The sequence below is a fragment of the Eschrichtius robustus genome, chromosome 5 (genome assembly GCF_028021215.1).
Source record: "Eschrichtius robustus isolate mEscRob2 chromosome 5, mEscRob2.pri, whole genome shotgun sequence".
Classification (NCBI taxonomy): Eukaryota; Metazoa; Chordata; class Mammalia; order Artiodactyla; family Eschrichtiidae; genus Eschrichtius; species Eschrichtius robustus.
This window is the reverse complement of record NC_090828.1, coordinates 139202182-139222915: the sequence shown is the minus strand read 5'-3', so window position 1 is coordinate 139222915 and position 20734 is coordinate 139202182. Positions and strand designations below refer to the sequence as shown.

The 20734-nt window shown below is 43.1% G+C and overlaps 1 protein-coding gene across 3 annotated transcripts in view; it reads left to right on the top strand.

The window, feature by feature from the left end:
• The first annotated feature begins 1425 nt into the window (after positions 1–1425).
• The window catches only part of PLEKHB2 (pleckstrin homology domain containing B2), a 58431-nt gene continuing 39122 nt past the window's right edge, over positions 1426–20734 (top strand). For all 3 annotated transcript variants that reach the window (XM_068545333.1, XM_068545332.1, XM_068545331.1), the window contains exons 1-4: positions 1426–1552; positions 15006–15050; positions 18128–18280; positions 19299–19401. In XM_068545333.1, the coding sequence (XP_068401434.1) occupies positions 15014–15050; positions 18128–18280; positions 19299–19401 (293 nt within the window). In that variant the 5' untranslated portion in view covers positions 1426–1552; positions 15006–15013. The remainder of the gene's footprint in view (positions 1553–15005; positions 15051–18127; positions 18281–19298; positions 19402–20734) is intronic.

The following is a 20734-nucleotide window of genomic DNA, read 5'->3' as shown; positions in this document are numbered from 1 at the left end:
TTTTAAGTTGTTTGAGTGATGCATTAAAGAAAATTTGGAAAGTACAGAAAAGTAGGAAGAAGAAATAAGTCATGCACAATCCCATCACTCAAAGACAATATGTTAGTGTATTTTTGGACACTTCAAATCCAAGCCCTGAAAGATAGGTACCTAACACGGAAGGTAGTCAGAGTTAGACTTGTAGCTCTACTGAGAGAGGTCACTATCCCCCGACGATACTGAGGGACTATACCCTTCACTCAGTTTCCCCTAAAGTTAACATCTTACATAACCATGGTACACTTGTCAAAACTAAAAATAGCTAATAATTACAATTAACTAAAATAAAAAATTTATTTGGAGTTTACAAATTTTTTCACTAACATTTTTTTTTTCCTGTTACAGGATCCCATCCAGTACACTACCCTGCATGTGAGTTTCTCAGTCTTTCTTTGTTTTTCACGACCTTCATAGTTTTGAGGAATACTGGTGAGGTATTTTTTTTTTTTTTTTAATATTTATTCATTTATTTATTTGGCTGCGCTGGGCCTTAGCTGCGGCATGCGGGATCTTTTATTTGCAGCATGTGGGATCTAGTTCCCTGACCAGGGATCAAACCCGGGACCCCTACATTGGGAGCGCGGAGTCATAGCCACTGGACCACCAGGGAAGTCCCTGGTGAGGTATTTTGTGGAATATCCCTCAATTGGGATTTGTCTGCTGTTTTTCTCATAGTTAGACTGGGGCTATGCTTGCTTTGGGGAGTAAGACTGCAGGAAAAGTGACCTTGTCATTATGTCGTATCAAGGGTAAATACTATCAACAAGACTTATTGCTGTTGCTGTTAACCTTGATCACGTGGTTGAGAAGTGTTTGTCAGGTTTCTCCTCGGTAGAAGTTATTTTTCCCCTTTCCAACACTGCACTCTGGGAGGAAGTGACCATGCACAGCCCACGCTCAGGGGTGCGTGGGTGGAGATTAATACACCCTCTGTATGGAGCATGGTTAATTAGAATTCTTCTATAAGGAAGAGTTAGCTCCTCTCCCCAGTAATGTATTTAATTATTTACAGCAGAATGGACTCTAATATACTTACTTTATATTCTAAGTTATAACTGTGCCAGGTTTGGGCACTGGAAGCTGTTTCAGGTTGACTCCTATGTCCCTTGACACGCCTACACGCGTTATTTTTGAGCATTCCGTACTTCTGGCGCTACGCGATGCTCCAATCAGCTGTACTTTCCCCGAAGCAGTTCTAGAGTCAGTCGTTTCTCTAAAGAGCCCTGCCCGGCTCCTTTCACCGGAGGGTGGTACTTATAAGCAAGATCAGGGGGCCTACAGTTGCTCTTCACGTGAAACTTAAGCCTGCGCATCCCGCGCCATCAGTCAGGCTTGCCCGGGCCCCACCGAACCTCCCGGCCTGCAGTGCGTGCCGTGCGCATGCGCGCCGGGGAGACGTGCCGTCGGACGGCGGCCAGGACGCTGGCGTGAGGCGGTCTGAGCCGAGGAGCTCGGCAGTGTCCTTGCGCTCCCGCCCTGCTTCGGTACGCGGCTGTGGCCGGAGGCTTTGCAGGTGAATGTTCCTGTCCGGTCCGGGCGACCAAAGACCCCCTCGGGCCGGGCTTACCCACACCACGCCCTTCCAGGGAGACCCCAGGCCCGCGCCCTCCGCTCTCCACCCCGGGCGTCGGTCCCTCCGGAGCCTCGCCAGGAGACTCCCGTCAGCGCCCCCCAGCCCCACCCGAGTCCTTCCCCTCTCCTCTCCCTTTCCTAACTCTCCTCCCCGCTCCCCTTCCCCCTCGCCTCCCTTCCCCGGATCCCTCCCGAGCCTGCCCTAGAGCCGCCCGCCCGCTGCCCCTCCGGAGCGGACCCCCCCTCTCCTCTCGGCCCTCCTCCTCCCGCGGTCAGTCTAGAGTCTCCCCTGGAGCCGCCCGCCCTGCCGGAGCTCTCCTGCTGCCGCCCCCCTTCCTGCAGGTTATCCCCGCCGGCACCCCGCCTTTCTGCCCGCGGGGCGCAGGTCTCCGCCCCTGCAGCCCGTCTGGTCGAGGGGATTGGGGCTCTTTTTGGTTATCCTGCCGCCCGGAGGTCGCAGCCTCCCTAAGGAGTCCGGAATGGCACTGAAGCTTTGCGCTCTCGGGTGGGGCCCGCCTCCGCTCGTTTCACCTACTCTTGGTTTTGCAGTCTCGTTGGCTCTAAGTGCTTGGTGTTGTATTCTTGGTGTTGTCTTTTTCCACGTTTGATTCTCTCACCTAACTACATTGGGAACCCCAGAGGTCAGGGGTTTTCATTTCGCGTCAGAGTAGTGTTTTTTGTTTGTTTTTAACTCAAAAATAGAGTAATTTACACAGAAAAGTCTTCATAAATGACCGAATAGTAAAGTTCCAGGTTTTCAGCGTGAGTGGGGGAAAGGAATGAGGTGGGACCATCACAGTGTCAAAAGATCTAGGGGAACATGGTTAATTCCGAACGCTGTTGACTCCTGAGACGCTTTCGTTGTTTTAATACCTCCTCTGACTAGGACGCGGTGGAGCCTCTGCCAGAGGGAGCGGCGCTTAGGTCTAAAGGGAGGGAAGTTCCTGGGTCTTGATGGTCTTTGAGGAAACCAGTGCCAGTGCAGGAAGTGACTTGTGTAAAAGTCACGAGGGGAATTAGGGCCCAAGCTGGGACTCTTAACTACCTTTTTATTTACGACCCTTAATGTTTGTCTGACAAATTAATGAGCAAAATATCTGTGTATGTGTGCGTGTGCTCCTGCGACTGGTCCTTTTGCGCTCAGGAGTGGCCCCTGGGCTGGGCTGATGGTTATTGATGGGAGGTGGGTATTGGGAAGAGAGCTGGGCTGGTGCTTGTCTGGGCTTCCCTTGTGCTTGGTGTTTACTCGGTGGGGTAGTGATTCCTTAACTCCCCCCATCTCTGAGGGCAGGAATCAAACATATGTTGCAGGATTATCCTGGCAGATAAGAGTGTCTCGCACAGTGTAGGTGGCCAGTAAATGCTTCCTGAAGGAGGCTGCAGAAAAGAGCTCAGAACCTGACAATGGTTCTTTACTAGCATATTTTTAATGGTGTTAGCACATTCTGTAGGTAAATTTCCTGATAATCTCAGGGACTGAATTTGTGAAACATATAGGTCAGTGGTATAGAAAGGACAGATACCACTCCGGAGGTAGTCATATGCCTTGGGGGAAGATAGAGGTTTTTCTTTTTTAAATTAATTTTTATTGGAGTATAGTTGTTTTACAGTGTTGTGTTTCTGCTGTACAGCAAAGTGAATCAGCTATACGTATACATATATCCCCTCTTTTTTGGATTTCCTTCCCATTTAGGTCACCACAGAGCACTGAGTAGAGAGGTTTTTCTTGACTCCCTCTGGAAGATTTGCTATACTTCCCAGCTTGCCATCCTACATTAATATTTGGGTTCTTTCTCCTTTCCTCTGTCTATTTTCTTTCTTACTGGATGTCTAAAGAAATGAAAGAATTACTTTATTAGTGTCAGTAACTACCAAAAACTGCTGAGTAAAATAAACTATTAAAAATGTTACAACAAGTGGGCTAGCTGAACCAGTCATGTTTTATTTGTTGTATATTTGCTTCTGAATTTGATCCTGAGGCCAGAATTGAACTTTCTTGCCTCTTTGTTTTAGTCTGTCTGTCCTTTGATGAGTGCTTATATTGGGCTTGTTATTAAGAACTGATTGCTACCTGAAATGGCCAACACCACATATGCACTGACCTCTAAATGATGATGGATCACCCAGTCCTTCTTGTCACCTGTGTCGTTTTAGAGTCCTTGAAGAACAGAGTTTTCCTCTCTTTGATAAGGAAACAACTTTCACAGCTAAAATACTAGTTCTTCTACTTAACACATTCTGAAAGTAAATTTCCTGATAATCTCAGGGACTGAATTTGTGGAATGTGTAGGTCAGTGATACAGAAAGAACAGATACCACTCTTTTTTTTTTTTTTTGGCCATGCTTCGCAGCTTGTGGGATCTTAGTTCCCCGACCAGAGATCAAACCTGGGCTCTTGGCAGTGAGTGCGCGGAGTCCTAACCACTGGACCTCCAGGGAAGTCCCCGGATATCACTCTTGAGGTAGTCATATTATTCCTTGGGAAGATAGAGTGCTAGCTAACTAGAGAAGCCAGGCAAAGTGGGTTTTCAGTTCAGAACTGTCAGATTCCAAAGGCAGTATTCTTTCCACCTCTTAAGTTGGTCCCTTTTGGATTCAATGATTTTTAAAGTGATTTGAGTTCATATTTAAAATAACTTGAATTGGGGGATTCCCAGGCGGTCCAGTGGTTAGGGCTCGGCGCTCTCACTGCCAGGAGCCCAGGTTCGATGCCTGGTTGGGGAACTAAGATTCCACAAGCCTCGAGGTGTGGCCAAACAAACAAACCTCAAAAACTTGAATTGTTGAATATGGTTTGTATTTTTAAAACTTTCTGTAGGTTTTATTGGCATGTGAGTAATGTGGCTATTTTGCAACTAGTTTGCTGGCATCCTCTAGAGACCAGCAGCAGATCAGACTTTAATGAGTTTTAGTTTATGCATTAGATCCTGCTTCAGGGTATAAATAATAGTGAAAGGTTGAAATAAGTTATGGAGAGTGGAATTCAACAAGGTACCTCGAAAAGCTACTCCTGTTCCTTCAGAGACTAATTTAGTTATTATTCTGGGAAGGTTTTTGGTTTAATTTTTTTTTTTTTTTTCCTTCTAGGTATGTGTTCAAATTTTGACTGTCAGGCGCATCTTACTAAGTCTTCTAAGCCATTTGAGAAGCAGCCTGATGTGCTTCTGTCTTCTAGAATGTTTTAGGCAAAGTTTAGTCAGGTGGATAGTGAGGAAATAATAGCAAAAATAGTAGTAATTGCTGTGGGAGCAGCTACCATTTGTTAGTTTTAGTAACTAACAGGCACTATGCAAACACAAGTTATTTCACCCCATTTTCCAAACATCCTGTCAAATAGATGTTAGTATTCTCATTGTATAGATGAAGAAACAAAGGCTTGGAAAAGTTAAATAACTTGCCCAAGGTAATTTATAAGTGATTGAGCCAGGATATAAACACAGTTCTTTTGACTTCAAAGCCTGTATTATGAAACATTAGGCTCTATGAATTTTTCAAAGCATATTATCAAAATCATACTTTATGATTTTTGATTGCTAAGAATATACTAAGTTTCTCCCCCCATCTTAAAGAACTGTTAGAAGGGAGGTTCAAGTAAATGGTTTTCATCTAGGGTATTTTTTTTTTTTTTTTTGGTATGTTTGAGGATAATTCAAATTATTGCATACATGTTCACATTTATCAAAATAATACATATATATAGATTGAAAAGCCAAATAGCACTTTAAACCTCAGAGTCAAAAAAAAAAAATACCCCACTCCCTTTCCATTAACTAGAGACAAATGTTTTCACCTTTTCTTAGCTGCCTTTTTTACGTTTATATTCGGGACACAATAACATTGCTGTTGATTTAGATGTAATCTTTGACTTCTTGCCATAGAAGACTTTTGCCTCCTGTAAACACTCTTCTTGAGTCCACCAGAATCTCTTAGATGTCAGTCTCTGTCCCCTTCCCCTCCCCCCCCAACACTGTCCTCCAGTCTGGACTGGTTTCTTTTCTAGGCCTGTGGCACAGCTGTCTCCCTGGGACTTTCCTTCACCCGCATCCCCTAGTTCCTCTTGGCTTATGCTCTCATTTTGGTGGAATACATTCTTCGCTAGGCTCTGGAAACAGGGTAGGGTACATGGAAGGTAAATCTTAAAGTCTTTCAGCATGTGTGTAAATGTCTTTATTTTATCTACTTGATTGATAATTTGGGTATGGAATTCTGGCTTGAAAATAATTTTCTCTCAGCATTTTGAAGATATTGATCCATTGCCTTCCAGCTTGTAGCATTGTTGATGAAGATGCCCTAATGCTTTGTTTATCCTTTATGTGACCCTTTTTTGCTCTGGGAAGTTTTTAGGTTCTATTCTTTGTCCATAGAGTTCTGAAATTTCAGTTATAAACCTTACCGAGGATCTTTTAAAATTCATCTTGCTGGACACTCATTGAAGTTTTTGTATTTAGAAATGTATTGTCCTGTTGTGGAAAATGTTTGTATAGTATTTTTTTTTCCTACTTTTTTTGCTGGTTTATTTGTGAAACTCTCCTGTAAGCAGGATGTTTTATATCCCAGGCTTATCCTGTAATTTTTTTCATCTTTTTTTTCTTTTTTTCCTTTCAGAGAGATTTCCTCCATCATGATCTTTTCAGTTCTTCTATTTTAAATTTTGGTTAATCACTTTTAACCGAGAGCTCTGAACGTTCCTGTTTTAGAACATTTTGGTTTTGTTTTTTGGATACAATATTGTGTATCATCTTTCTGATAATAGTAATTTTTTTAAAACTTTTCCTTTGCTCCCTGCAATTGTCTCTGATTCCTGTGAGGTTTTTGAGTTTTTTAAATTTTATTTTTTTCAGTCCCTTTAAGCTTCCTCAGATGTCTGAACATACATGCTATCTGTTTCTATTTAAGATATTAAAAAAACTGATTGAAAGTTTGTGTGTTTGTTTAAAGTTTATCACTTGATGAGAATCCCTGTAGGGTTTTAGGCAGAGACCAGTTTTTTTTTCTTAAATCAATTTATTTATTTTATTTATTTATTTTTGGCTGCATTGGGTCTTGCTGTGTGCGAGCTTTCTCTAGTTGTGGCGTGCAGCCTTCTCATTGTGGTGGCTTCTCTTGTTGCACAACACGGGCTCCAGGCGCACATGCTTCATTAGTTGTGGCACACGGACTCAGTATTTGTGGCTCGCGGGCCCCAGAGCACTGGCTCAGCAGTCGTGGCGCACAGGCTTAGTTGCTCTGCGGCATGTGGGATCTTCCCGGACCAGGACTCGAACCCGTGCCCCCTGCATTGGCAGGCAGATGCCTAACCACTGCGCCACCAGGGAAGCCTGGAGACCAGCTTTTTTATAGAAAAAAAAAAAAATGTCAGTATCAATGAACCTTTGGCTCTGCCCTTCGTCCAGAGCTAGAGAGTCTGGGAGTTAAGTAAAGGAAGAGGACAGGGAGTTTAAGACATTCACTTACTCTGTTACTCCTCTAAGTTTGGCATCTCTCTTCCACTCTGAGCTATCCCTGGTGTCCCCAAGACTAGAGCCTCTGTGTTTCAGGTTTTCCAGAAAGGAGATCCTCAGGACTGGGGAGGGTAGTTGCCTGGGTGTGTAGAGGGCCTACTAACTCTTCTTAAAGACTTTCAGTAAATTCTGATATTCTTCCCCACCTTCAGCATTATCTCATACTTCCAGTTTCTGAATCTTTACAGTGTTCTGTGGCTAGAGTTGGCTTGCTGTGTGTGGCTTCTTATTAGCACATGAAAAGCAGAGAAAGCTGAATTTTATATTAGTTACTACCTGTTCATTTGCCTTTAAAACTTTCTCAGCGTTTTTAGCATCTAATCTGCTTTTGTCTCTGCTGCGATTCTCTTTGTGTTTGTGGATTTATGCCTTGTTTTCCCCTTAACTGTCATTTTAGTTGCATTTCAGGAGAGAGCAGAGTTAGGTGTTTAATCTGTCATTAATGTTGGAAATAGCAAAGCAGTCACCAGCATGGGTGATCTTTACGTTATTCATAGATCTTTTGTCTTGGATTCTCATTTTTAAATTTTTAAAATGTTTATTGATTTCTGTTTTTGGCTGTGTCGGGTCTTGGTTGCAGCATGTGGGATCCTCTGCTGAGGCACGTGGGTTCCTCGTTCCGTGTTTCAGGCTTCTCTCTAGTTGTGGCCTGTGTGCTCAGTAGTTGTGGCACGCGGGCTTAGTTGCCCTGCGACATGTGGGATCTTAGTTCTCCAACCAGGGATCGAACCCGTGTCTCCTGCATTGGAAGGCGATTCTTAACCACTGGACCACCAGGGAAGTCCCTGGATTCTCATTTTAATGTCACTGTTGTGTCTTCTGTCTTTGAAAATAACTCTCATGTGATTTGTAGTGTTTAGTGTCAAGATATATGTATTTTCCAGAAATATGTAATATTTCTGTATACTGCAGAGAGAAAAATGGGAAGATGGATATTTAAAGTCTGCCTTTTTTTCTTTCTCCCCTCAGAGCACTGGTCCTAGGTAACCTCAAGGCAGGGCAGGCTAGCAGGATTCAGGACCAAGAATTGGTCTAGGCTAATGAGTAGGGTACCTGTTTTAGGCAGTGGCATGTGAACGCTCTATAAGGCTGAGGGCAAGTAGGCTGAGTGATAGGCAATGTTCTCTCCTCCTCTGCTTTGTGGTCAGGGTTCAGGATACATTGGAGGAGCTTGGCAGGGGACAGACTCTAGATAGAAAGATTTAGCTGTGGTCCAGCATAGGTAAGGTGGGTCATTTAGGAGCAGATGAGGCAGCTGCTTATTTAAGTACTTGTTACCCTTGGTGTCTCTTATTTATACAGCCCTGTGTGGGGGTCTGTATTATGTTACATCTTGCTTATGGGTTGGGAGCCAGAGGCGAGGGTTCTCCTGCTGATGAGGCAGTATGCTCCAGTGGTGATGGGATACCAACGTGGTACCTGACAGAAGAGGCTGGTAGACACAAAGGACACATACCTCTTTAATAGAGATAAAGAACTTACTTTTCTGCCCTCAGAGGACTGCCCATCTTGTGGTCTCTGCTAGATGGTGAAATGTCCAGCCCCAGTCCCCCAAGAAGATGACTGTTGGCTGATGATGTTGCCTGATCTGAGTGAAGACACCACAGGTGCTTTAGGAAGCTCCTTTATTTTATTTTTATTTTTTAAAATAAATTTATTTATTTATTTTATTTTTGGCTGGGTTGGGTTTTTGTTGCTGCGTGTGGTCTTTCTCTAGTTGCGGTGAGCGGGGGCTACTCTTCGTTGCGGTGCGTGGGCTTCTCATTGCGGTGGCTTCTCTTGTTGTGGAGCACGGGCTCTAGGCACGTGGGCTTCAGTAGTTGTTGCACGCAGGCTCAGTAGTTGTGGCTCGTGGGCTCTAGAGCGCAGGCTCAGTAGTTGTGGTGCACGGGCTTAGTTGCTCCACGGCATGTGGGATCTTCCCGGACCAGGGATGGAACCTGTGGCCCCTGCATTGGCAGGAGGATTCTTAACCACTGGGACACCAGGGAAGTCCAGGAAGCTCCTTTAATATCCTCTTGGCTTTTTCTGACTTCTGGAGATTGGCTTGTAAGTGCTTGCCCGGAAAGTGCAAGTAACCAAACTCAGCGCATTGCTGAGGGTGTAAATCTGGGGTTCTTTTCCAGGAGTCATTTCTCCCCAGCAGTGTAAGTTTTAGGACGGTTTGAAACCTGTTCCTACCGTCTTCTCTGCTGCCTATGTAGCAGTACAATTGAGTCCTTAGCTCAGAAATCTAGACTTTCTGTCTTAAAAAAGAAATCCTAACATCTTAGTAAACAACAAATATCTCTTACTTGGTAATGCAATAACTGTTAGAATTATTTAGTGAGAGGAAGGAATTACACAAATCAATGTGTTTAACCTTTTTTTTTAACCCCCCCGCGCCTCCCCCACCCCAGTTGTCAAATTGAAGTCACATTGGAAGGTGTGTTTCCTCTAACACATTCTGTAGTGATGTATATGGTTTTAATCATTTTATACTTAGGATGCCTTTTAGCCTCAGTTTGTTCTAATGAACCATAATTATTATTTTCACATTGGCACCCATGTTGTCACAATTTGGCCATTAGATGCCGTTTCTTCAGCTGGTTGACTTTTTTTTTCCTGAAAGCATCTTTGTTTTTTGACAATAAGACAACTTAGGCACATCTTGAGGTGTCCTGTCCCTGAATTGTAACCAGCTCGTTTTCAAGGAGTGCTGGCTCCGTTTAGAGGAGACCAGTATTAGAGATAAAAATCTGGGCATGTGAGATTGTTCCACATAATGACTAACGGTAGACAGGATGATACCAGATAAGAAGCTACTTGAGTTGGCAGAACAATTACCCTTTCATAAAAAGTCGTGAGTTTCTGTTGCTAATTTCAGTTTAAGTTTCTTTCTACCTTGTAATCTATTTTTCTCTTTCTTTAATAGTTTTGAACTATTTTATATGGGCACGCCTAAGATACATTTATAATGTTGTCCTGTTGATGGAGAAGTTTTTTTTTCCATTTTAAATTCTTGACTCCAGTGGCCTGAAATTGATTTCCAAGTCGGCTTTTCAGTTTTCTCTCTTTTTTTAAAAAATAAATTTATTTATTTATTTTTGGCTGCGTTGGGTCTTCGTTGCTGCATGTGGGCTTTCTCTAGTTGCGGTGAGCGGGGACTACTCTTCGTTGCGGTGCGCGGGCTTCTCATTGTGGTGGCTCCTCCCATTGCGGAACACGGGCTCTAGGCGCACGGGGTTCAGTAGTTGTGGCTCGCGGGCTCTAGAGCGCAGGCTCAGTAGTTGTGGCGCACGGGCTTAGCTGCTCCGCGTCATTTGGGATTTTCCCAGACCAGGGCTCGAACCCGTGTCCCCTGCACTGGCAGGTGGATTCTTAACCACTGTGCCACCAGGGAAGCCCCAGTTTTCTCTTGTTGACATCCCTTGAGCCACATCTACCTGAAAAGTAAAAGAAACCCAGCCTCACCCCAAGGAAACGCCAAAGAAAACATAGGCACAAGATCTGGCAACTCATATGCTGATCCATACAATTAGTAGATAACCGGAAAGCTCTAGGTCCTTAAGGAACTCTGTTTATAACTCTTTATTTTCCTGGATGCTACTGGTGGTGGTGTTACTCTTACAGGCACATAAAGTTGTTGGACTCGGATTCTTGAAGACCTGTGAATAAATGAAGCTGTTCTTAATATCATTGTTAGGCTGAGCTGACATTTTGACTATTATGAATGTCAGCAAATACAGCCAAATTAATATCAAGAATCATGAAAGATTTAAAAAAATTTACCACAGAAGTTCGGGAGACTCCTTCCTGTTGCATCACATTTTTGCACTGTTCACTTGGTTCCATAACCACCAACTCAGAAGGTACCAGCAAAGTTGTGTGACAACATTTCAGTCAGGTTTTATATTTGTATTGTATCTAGGTAGCTCCCAATACCTATAAGTAATTTTTGACCTATTCCCAGCTATTTTCCAAAGGAAAATAAATGAGTTTATGTTATGATCATAGGAAGTTTTAGTATAAATATCCAGGATTTGGCATGAGTTGAATACGTGTTATATACCCTTCCAGTTATATGTTCTGGGGTAATAGTATCACTGCAGAGATGTGATGCTATCTGTAACACTCCATCCCCTGTCTTTTTAGCTTACAAGTTTAACCTGTTTCTTCCATTAGAATGTAAGCTAACATGAAAGCAGGGATTTTAGCTTGGTCACTGCTGTATCCTTAGTGCCTGCTGCAAGGCTGGGCACACGTTAGATGTTCAAAGAATATTTGTTGAATGAAAATATGTTGGTATTATTTCTCTGCCTCAAATCCTTTTGGAAGTAAATGATTGTTTTAGGATGTTTTAGGCTGCAAGTTGCAGGAAACTAGTTCAACTCAGTTTAAATAATGAAGAAACCCATCGTTTTGCGTAATGGAAAGCCTTGCATTAGCGGGAGATCCCTGGTTGGGTGAGTCTGTGACTCAGCAGTTAGCGCTGCCATCTCAACAGTTGGCTGCCCTCAGGCTCGTCCCTTCACTGTCAGCAGGTGTCTCGCAGCAGCAGTGAGCAGCGCGAACATGCACTGAGAGAAAGAGAAGAGACTGACTGTGCATCTAGTTCATCTGGGGCTGTACGTTTGAGGACCTAAATGTGGGAGGGAAAGATGAAAAACGTCTTTCCTTTCTTGGTGAGGACAGACAGCATGAATTGGCAGAAACTGCAGGGAAGACTAAGAACCTTCAGATTACAGGATTTTGGAGATGCTGGAATATAGGATGATTTGTGAGACTCGAGCCATACTTAGACATGGGGAAACTTAAATGAGGGAGAACTCATTTGTTCTTTTGAGGTGCCCACTTGGGCTTGTGCTCCATTTTGCTAACCTTCCAAACCTTTGTGCTTTAAAGAGAATACCTAAAACTGCTAAAGTAGAAAACAAAAGTGACCCATAATCTCAGCCTCCAAATAATATCTGTTGATTTCAAAAATAAAATGATACAATACTTGCAAATTGTTTTTTTTTAAATTTATTTATTTAATTTATTTTATTTTTGGCTGCATTGGGTCTTCGTTGCTGCGCGTGGGCTTTTCTCTAGCTGTGGCGAGCGGGGGCTACTCTTCGTTGCGGTGCACAGGCTTCTCATTGCAGTGGCTTCTCTTGTTGCGGAGCACGGGCTCTAGGCATGTGGGCTTCAGTAGTTGTTGTGGCACGTGGGCTTCAGTAGTTGTTGTGGCGCGTGGGCTTCAGTAGTTGTTGTGGCGCGTGGGCTTCAGTAGTTGTTGTGGCGCGTGGGCTTCAGTAGTTGTTGTGGCACGCGGTCTCAGTAGTTGTGGCTCGCAGGCTCTAGAGCGCAGGCTCAGTAGTTGTGGCTCACGGGCCTAGCTGCTGTGCGGCATGTGAGATCTTCCCAGGCCAGGGCTCGAACCCGTGTCCCCTGCACTGGCAGGCGGATTGTTAACCACTGCGCCACCAGGGAAGCCCCGCAAATTGTTTTAAAAAACTTAAATAGTACAGAAAGGTATAATAGGCCTGAATAGTCACCCTCTTTTCTGACACATATGCAGCACTGCCTCGTTCCTCTCCTCAGAGGTACACATTGTTAACAGTTTTTAAGATTCCTTCCAGAAAACAGTTGTGTGGGTATCAGCTACGTGTGCTCATCAGCACACACTGTTATACTTCATTCCTTTTCACATCTGCATAATGATCTGCCATGGGTGGAGGTGCTCATTAAGCAGTCCTCTTTCGTGGAGCCCTTTGGTTGGGGCTAGTGTTATACATGTGTTGGTGAACCTGTGTATGTGTATTAATGAGGCATATTTCTAGTAATGGTGAGATAGCTAGGTCAAAGTATATGAATATTTAAAATTTGGAGGGATATTGTCAAATTTCCCTCCCAAAAGGTTACAACAGTTTTCATTCCTGCCATTATGCTTTCTCCTTTCTGGGTATCATAGTTTTTTTCATTTGTGGCCCTCTGATAGGTAATATTGTTAACTTGTGATATGAATTTTGTTAGTTGAATTGAGAGAGAAATGGAGTAGCTTATGAGCTTTTTGCCCATTCATGTTTCTTTTCCTGTGAACTGCCAAATGATGGCTGTTTCTGTTATAAGTGAGCTTTGTATGTGAAGGAAATTAACTCACTGCTGCCATATATATGGTTGTAAAACGTATTTTTCTTAATCTTTTATTGGTCTTTTTGACTTTATTTTTTGCCACTCAGATTTTTATTTTTATGGAGTTAAATTTATCAACCTTTTTTTCCGTGACTTCTGGTGTTCTGCTCTGACCTGGCCACTCCACCTGCTGACACCAGTGCGCACCTTACTGGGCTGTGTGCAGCTGTTAGGGCACACCAGGGGTAAGGCTGAGGCAGCTGGACACCAGCCTCATGATACCAGGCATGTTAGGAGAAGCCACAAGTCCTTGACAGAGCTGACTCTTTGTGTTCTAGGGCTGCTTTATGTCTGTTAGATGTAAGTGGAGTTAGACTTAGTAAGGTGGGCAGGGTGCTGAGGCTAAAGCCTGGGGTGCGTGTTGGGGGTTGTATTGGCCGTATTAAGGAGGTACTGGGTAAATTCCAGGTGGCCAGTGAGGTAAAATGGCTTTGGTCCTTTCCTCAGCTGATGCTGAAAGGGCTAAGGATAGAGAGTTAGACCAAAGGGCGGTGATTTTGTGATATAATAAGAAACATATGAACTTCTAAAACTCTTGGAATTTCCTGAGAGATAGAGGTACTAGGGGTGTCTTTTTGTTGCCTTTTTATTCATAATAAACCCCTTTCAACCATATCTGAGTTTATGCTAATGAGATGATGGGCCCCTAGATAACTTCAGGACAGGGCCGGTTGCCAGAGGGACCAAGCTTGTGATGAGCAGGTTAGAACTTTCAGCCCCAGGGGCTTCCCTGGTGGCGCAGTGGTTAACAATCCGCCTGCCAATGCAGGGGACACGGGTTCGAGCCCTGGTCCGGGAAGATCCCACATGCCACGGAGCAACTAAGCCCGTGCGCCACAACTACTGAGCCTGTGCTCTAGAGGCCGTGAGCCACAACTACTGAAGCCTGCATGCCACAACTACTGAAGCCCACGTGCCTAGAGCCCGTGCTCTGCAACAAGAGAAGCCACCACAATGAGAAGCCCGTGCACTGCAACGAAGAGTAGCCCCCGCTCGCCGCAACCAGAGAAAGCCTGCGTGCAGCAACAAAGACCCAACGCAGCCAAAAATAAAATAAATAAAATAAACAAATGTATAAATAAAAATAAAAAGATCTTTCAGCCCCATCCTTGGACCTCCAGAGATGGCAGAGAGGCTGGAGATGGAGCTTAAGGACCAGTGTCCAATGATGTAATCAATCATGGCTACCTAATGGAACCTCCTTAAAACCCCCTAAATGACAGGGTTCCAATGATCACATGGAGATGCTGGGAGAATGGTGCCTGGAGAGGCATGGAAGCTCTGCACTCTTCCCCCAATCCTTGTCCTCTGCATCTCTTCCACCTTGCTGTTCCTGAGTTGTATCCTTTTATAATAAATAGGTAATAGTAAGTAAAGTGCTTTCCTGAGTTCTGTGAGCCATACTAGCAAATTATCGAATCTCAGGAGGGGGTTGTGGGCACCCCCAATTTATAGATCAGAAATATGGGTGGCCCAGGACTTGTGTCTAAAGTGGGAGCAGTCTTGTGGAACTGAGCCCTTAACCTGTGAGGTCTGATGCTAACTCCAGGTGGTTAGTGTCGGAATCTAATTGAATCATTAGACCTCCCATTGGTGTCCTGAGAATTGGAAAATTGGTTGTTGGTATGGAGAAACCCCACACCTTTGGTGTCAGAAGTGTTGTGAGTAAAAACAGCTCATACGAGTCATTCTCTTTTCTGGGTATAATTTTGAACCTGCCTGTTTCTTCTTCTACAGGTGAAAAGATGGCGTTTGTGAAGAGTGGATGGTTGCTGAGACAGAGTAAGTGCAGGACATGAGCCCCTTGGGCTGGGTTTAGTGTTGCCTTAGGGCACATCTTTATGTCTGTGGCTGACACTGCCAGTGTTTACAAACAAATAACAAAGTTTTACTAATGTTGTTGCCCTGGATTTCCTCTTGCAGATTTTTAGAGCTCTGTGAACCGTTTTTCTGCACACGTGGAGCTTCTTGGTTGCTGCCTTGACAGGAACCAGGGGACAGTAGTAGTCCCTGCTGGTTTCTCTTTTCTCACTAGTGTGCTATATTATTATTATTATTATTATTATTATTTGGCTATGCGGTGCGACAAAGTTAGTTCCCCAACCAGGGATGGAACCCGTGCCCCCTGCAATGGAAGCACAGAATCTTAACCACTGGATGGCCAGGGAAGTCCCTAGCATGCTGTATTACTAACGGCTGACCTGAGGTTCTTGGGTCTACCCAAGCGGAGCTGATATATTACCATGGAGCTGAGCTAATATATTAGCATGGAGGTACTGCTCGCTTTGTGGGGAACACCTGTCTCATCCGGGGATTGAACAGTGACCAGATTCTGAAATACTAGAATCTTTAATTATAGATTAAGATTTGACCCGAGGGAACGAGTTTATCTAAAACCAAATCTTTTGTGTCTCCAAAAGGACTCTGGAGAAGGGACTCAGTTCTTTTTTTATGGGATTGAGTTCATTTTCTTAGGCTTATCTCTATGGGCCTGCATATACTTAACTCTGCTTATCTCTGAGGCTGCCACCTGAAGTAGGATTCATAGTATGTTTTAAAGCAGGAAGAAGCAGCTCTGTTTATTGCAGAAAGAGTAAGCAGATTATTCTGCTGTCTTTCTAGAAAGAGCAGCATTAAGGGAAAAGTGACTAGTATATTGTTTATGACTCCAGCAAAAGCTTGAGTGGTGATATATACTGTATTGTTCAGATATGAATTTGTATTTAAGGAATAGCTTCAATACTTAGCTAAAATTGAGCCTAGCAATGAAGAATGGACTTGCATACCTTAGACGGTTTATAAAAACTATTTATGAAGCTTGTTTGTATTCCCATTTTACAGATTTTTATATCAATATAATTATCACAACAGCTCTGTGAGGTAGGTGGCATTACCCCAGCTTCTAGTTGAAGAAGTAGAGGTTCACTGATACTAGGTAACTGGTCCAAATGTTAACTATGGGTGGCAAACCTACATTCAGACTCAGGACTGTCTCGTTTCAACATCAACACCCTTTCTACCAGGAGACAAGCTTTCAGCCTGTCTGTCCTATTACTAGTTTTACGTTCTCAGACCTGGAGCTGAACAGGTGTCCTTTCAAGGTCTATGACAGTTCTGTAGTCTAAGACTAGATGCAGCTATTGTATTGCTGGCTTAAAAAAAAAAAAGTCCTGACATATTGGAATCTAGCCCCAATGTTTGTGTAAGTTTCCTTGTCTTGGGTTTTGTGATCCTAAAATGGTCAGGGGACATGGAGAGCCTTGCTCAGACCTGGAGGATGTGCCTTCCCTTCCTGCACTCTTTGAGGGCAAGTTTCCTTTCTCCAGCATAACTCAATGTAAATGCTCTGTCAACGTAAGTGAACAGTGACCCTTTTGACAATTTTGTGCTTCCCATCAGTGCTTAGCATGATGATGTACACAAAATAGGAGTTCTGTAAATAAGTTGTACAGACTTTTCCACTTAGTTATGGTTATCTCAGAAGTGTGTATTCAGAAGACTTACTCCATTTCCCCATCTCCCGATGTGTAGGTTGATTTTCCGTCTTTGCTAAAGCAGAAGTATCATTCATAATAAACTAAAATGAGGTGAGTTGTATTATATTCACTGAGTTGCAGAGCAGCAGAGATACACATGTAGTTACATATATGCACCGCTGTCTTCAGGATTCCTTTTCTTGCCATTGGCAGACTCTTAGGACTCAGTATCTGGACTCTGGAGGACAGCTTAATTTAGGGTTCTGCAGTCAGGGCTTTGATGGCAGGTGCGATACTTGGGGAGAACTCCCCAACCCGGTGATTACACCTGTCTGTGTTTGGGTGGCTCTCTTTGGTAGTTTCTGCACAGCTCAGGCACTGCCAGTTAAATGGATGCTGGGTGTCACTTATTTATCAGTTTAGGCAAGTGCTCTCAGCAAGGTGGGTGTTTGATAGTGGTAAAAGAAATTCGGAAGGCTGCTGGGATGAATATTTGGTTGATACCTGTAGCAGACATGGGTGCATAAGGAGAGGCACATGCAATGGAATTTGTGCACATTGGCCATGAACAGGGTGGGATCTATAGGAACAAAAGATGCAGCCGGTAGCATATGGATGTGAGAAAGGTGCAGGGATAACTTTTAGTTTTCCCTTTTGGCTGACAAGGAAATCAGAGTTTTATAAAGTTAGATGCCTAGTCCAAGATTACAAATGAAAGGATGAATTCTCTCAAACTGACGGAGACGTGTGAGGTAGTAAGTAGGACGGATGCGTGCTGGGTAGGAGTCTGGCCCTGGGCCTGGGTCAGTGTCCTGGGTGTGGATGTATCCAGTGTCTGAGCCTGCCTCTGCATAGCCTTAGGCAGGGAGACTCCCCACACTGTGGGCTGTAAGGGAAGGTGAGTGTTAGAGAAGAGTATATGTGAAGACCCTTCAAGAAAAAGAGAAGTTTTTCCAGAAGAGGAAGGTATTACTGTTATTTGTATGTAGAAACTTTACAGTTCAATCTAGCAGTTAGATACTACTGGGAAGGTTTAGATATACCACATGGAGAGTTAAATATTAGACATGTTTCATTAGCTCAAAATCAAAGTTTTATTGAATTTTTTTTTTTTTTAATATTTTGAGACTTTTAAGTTGGCAGTGTTCTCAGTAAGATCGAAGTTCTCATCTTAGAGCATGCTGCATGCAGCCCTGGTACAGCGTGGGTGTTCATGCAGTTCGGGTCTGCTTTCACTTCCATTTTGATGGACTGCTCTGGGCAGTTGTATGCAGGTATACTTTGGGGACCAGAGGAAAGTTTCTTTTGTTTCTGTTACTGGCGAATTAGAGGACAAAGTCCTTGCTTTTCCACTCAAAGGCAACATTTCCCACTTTCTTTCAGGTACTATTTTGAAGCGCTGGAAGAAGAATTGGTTTGACCTGTGGTCAGATGGTCACCTGATCTATTATGATGACCAAACTCGGCAGAGTGTGGAGGATAAGGTCCACATGCCCGTGGACTGCATCAACATCCGCACGGGACACGAATGTCGGGGTAAGTGGGTCTGTCTCGTCCAGCTTCTGTCGCCTGCCCTTCTGCTCTCTTGATGGGAGTTGATTCTTCTTCCTTACCCATTCTGCTTTCATTTACAGACCAAAGAAGGGTTTCATCTGGGAAGAGGTAACCAGGTGAAACCAGACACTTGGATTATGACCCATGTGGGTCAGCAGATTAATTTTCTCCTCTGAATTAGACCCATCAGTCCACATTTCCGTTCTCTCTCATGGAGAAGGTGGTGGAAAACTAAGGAACCAGAGTGCTGAGAACCCCAAGAAGGATGGAGCTACCCTAGGCAGTATAGATTTTGTGACTCAGAAACTGGCTTATTGGTAACAACTGTAGTCAGTTTCTTAAAATCCATGATGTCTTTCAATATAATTATAACAACTATTGAAGGAATAGTTTTTTTGTTTTAATAAGCATAGACTTTTTTATTTCTAATTAATGGCATATGTAGACTTCCCTGTTTGTTTTATTAGCTCTGTTGCTATTTGGAATAAAGAGGCTGCTATAGTAACCATTGGTGTTATAATATCCTGCCCCTATAAGTTCTTGAAGCACAAGTCTCTATGGACTAGCTATTGAAATCCTTACTTAAACCAGGCTCAGATATCATAGGTCTTACTTCTTGGTACACAGAGATACTTTAAACAACTGATTTTCACTTTTAAAGCAGCGATCTAGTTTGATGCTTTGTGAATAAAAGCAGTAAGTATTCTGTTAACTGATGCTTTGCAACACTTTTCATTGTGCTTATTCTTCTAATGTCTGGGCTATTTTGTATATCACCATATGTGGATTGCGCTCTAGAAGAGGCTTACGTGTTTCTCCTGCAGGAAGTTTAATTAGAATGGAGTAATGATTCATGTGTTTGGTTCTGTACAGCAGAACAAAGATGTTTTATAATTGTAATGTTCTGAAGTTCTGGTCCTTTGCTTATCTGAGCTGTTAAGAAATCCTTAAAAAAAAAAAAACTATATAAATACTCCTGTATTCTACATATTTTTCATAGATATTCAGCCTCCAGATGGGAAGCCAAAAGACTGTCTGCTGCAGATTGTTTGCCGAGATGGGAAAACCATCAGTCTTTGTGCAGAAAGCACAGATGATTGTTTGTAAGTTTTTTCCCAGTGTGTTTAATTTTAAAAGTATTTTCTGTTTTAATTCCAGTTATGAGGAAGGGAGAAGAATGGGGGTGGAGTGTTCCTGTAGGCAGCAGAATAAGTGACTCAGAGGTTGTGTGAAAGAAATGTTAAGAGTCTTATTCCATGCCTGATAACCCTGATCCTAGTTTCTGCCTCTGCAGAGCTGCCCATGCAGGGTCCCATTGTAGTGAGTATGGCAGAAACTATTAGATACAGTCACTTTGCGCTCTCTTTTTTCATTACTAGATGCACATTGGGCGATGGGCATAGTTAAGTGGGTTCTTAAATTTTTTTTTTTGGCCGTGCCATATGGCTTGTGTGCTATTAGTTCCCTAACCAGGGATCGAACCTGGGCCCTCAGCAGTGAGAGCGTGGAGTCCTAACCACTGGACTGCTGGGGAATTCCCCTTAAATCTTGTTCTTTTTATGTAAATGTCTTTTTAAAAAGCACTGACATCTGTATTATATAGCCTTTTCTTCTTTTGGTGGTTCTTATTTCCATCTGCCATCTCTGAAGAAGGGGTATGGAACCACAAAGAAGGAAAACTCAACTTTATTAATTCTCAGTCTGTTAACATTAGCATTGATGTAGGATCAGAATCTTGAAAACACTGATTTTTTTTTTTTCCTGTCCACACTGTACCACTAACAAAGGTTAACTCTGGACATTGTGAGAATTCACTAACAGAGATTATTATAATATTCCTGTATATTAAAATATTCATATATATGTGACAGTTTTATAAAATCCAGCTGACCAGTTTGTCAGAGTGCCTGCCCCTGCATTTCACATATATGTTCATCCTCAGTATAGGCATTTATTCCATGCTGGTCTCTAGGGTTTATTTTAAATCCTAGATGTAGTTTCTTTTTTACATTCTTCTCACTTATATTAGTGAATCTTAAATGGCACTTTCCAGAAAAGATGTACCTTTCCTAAAGACTGATGGAGAAATGAACACAGGTCAAGCCAGTTTGCTACTTTTTTATAAACTGGGTCTATATTTTTACTCTTTAATAATTTGAACACTTACTTTGCGCTGGGCTCTGTGCTAACTGCTTTATGTATGTTGTTTAATCCTCACCATATCTTATAAAGTGGATACTGTTCCATTGTAAGAAATTGAGGCATAGCAAGGTTAAGTAACTTTCTGTATCAGTTTTTAATGCTCTTGTAATAAATTACCACAAGCTTAGTGGCTTCGAACAGTACACATTTCTGATTACATTTCTGGAGGTCAGAGTTCTACACTAGGTTTCAAAGTGTTGGCAGGGGCATGATCCCTTCTGGAGGCTCTAGGGG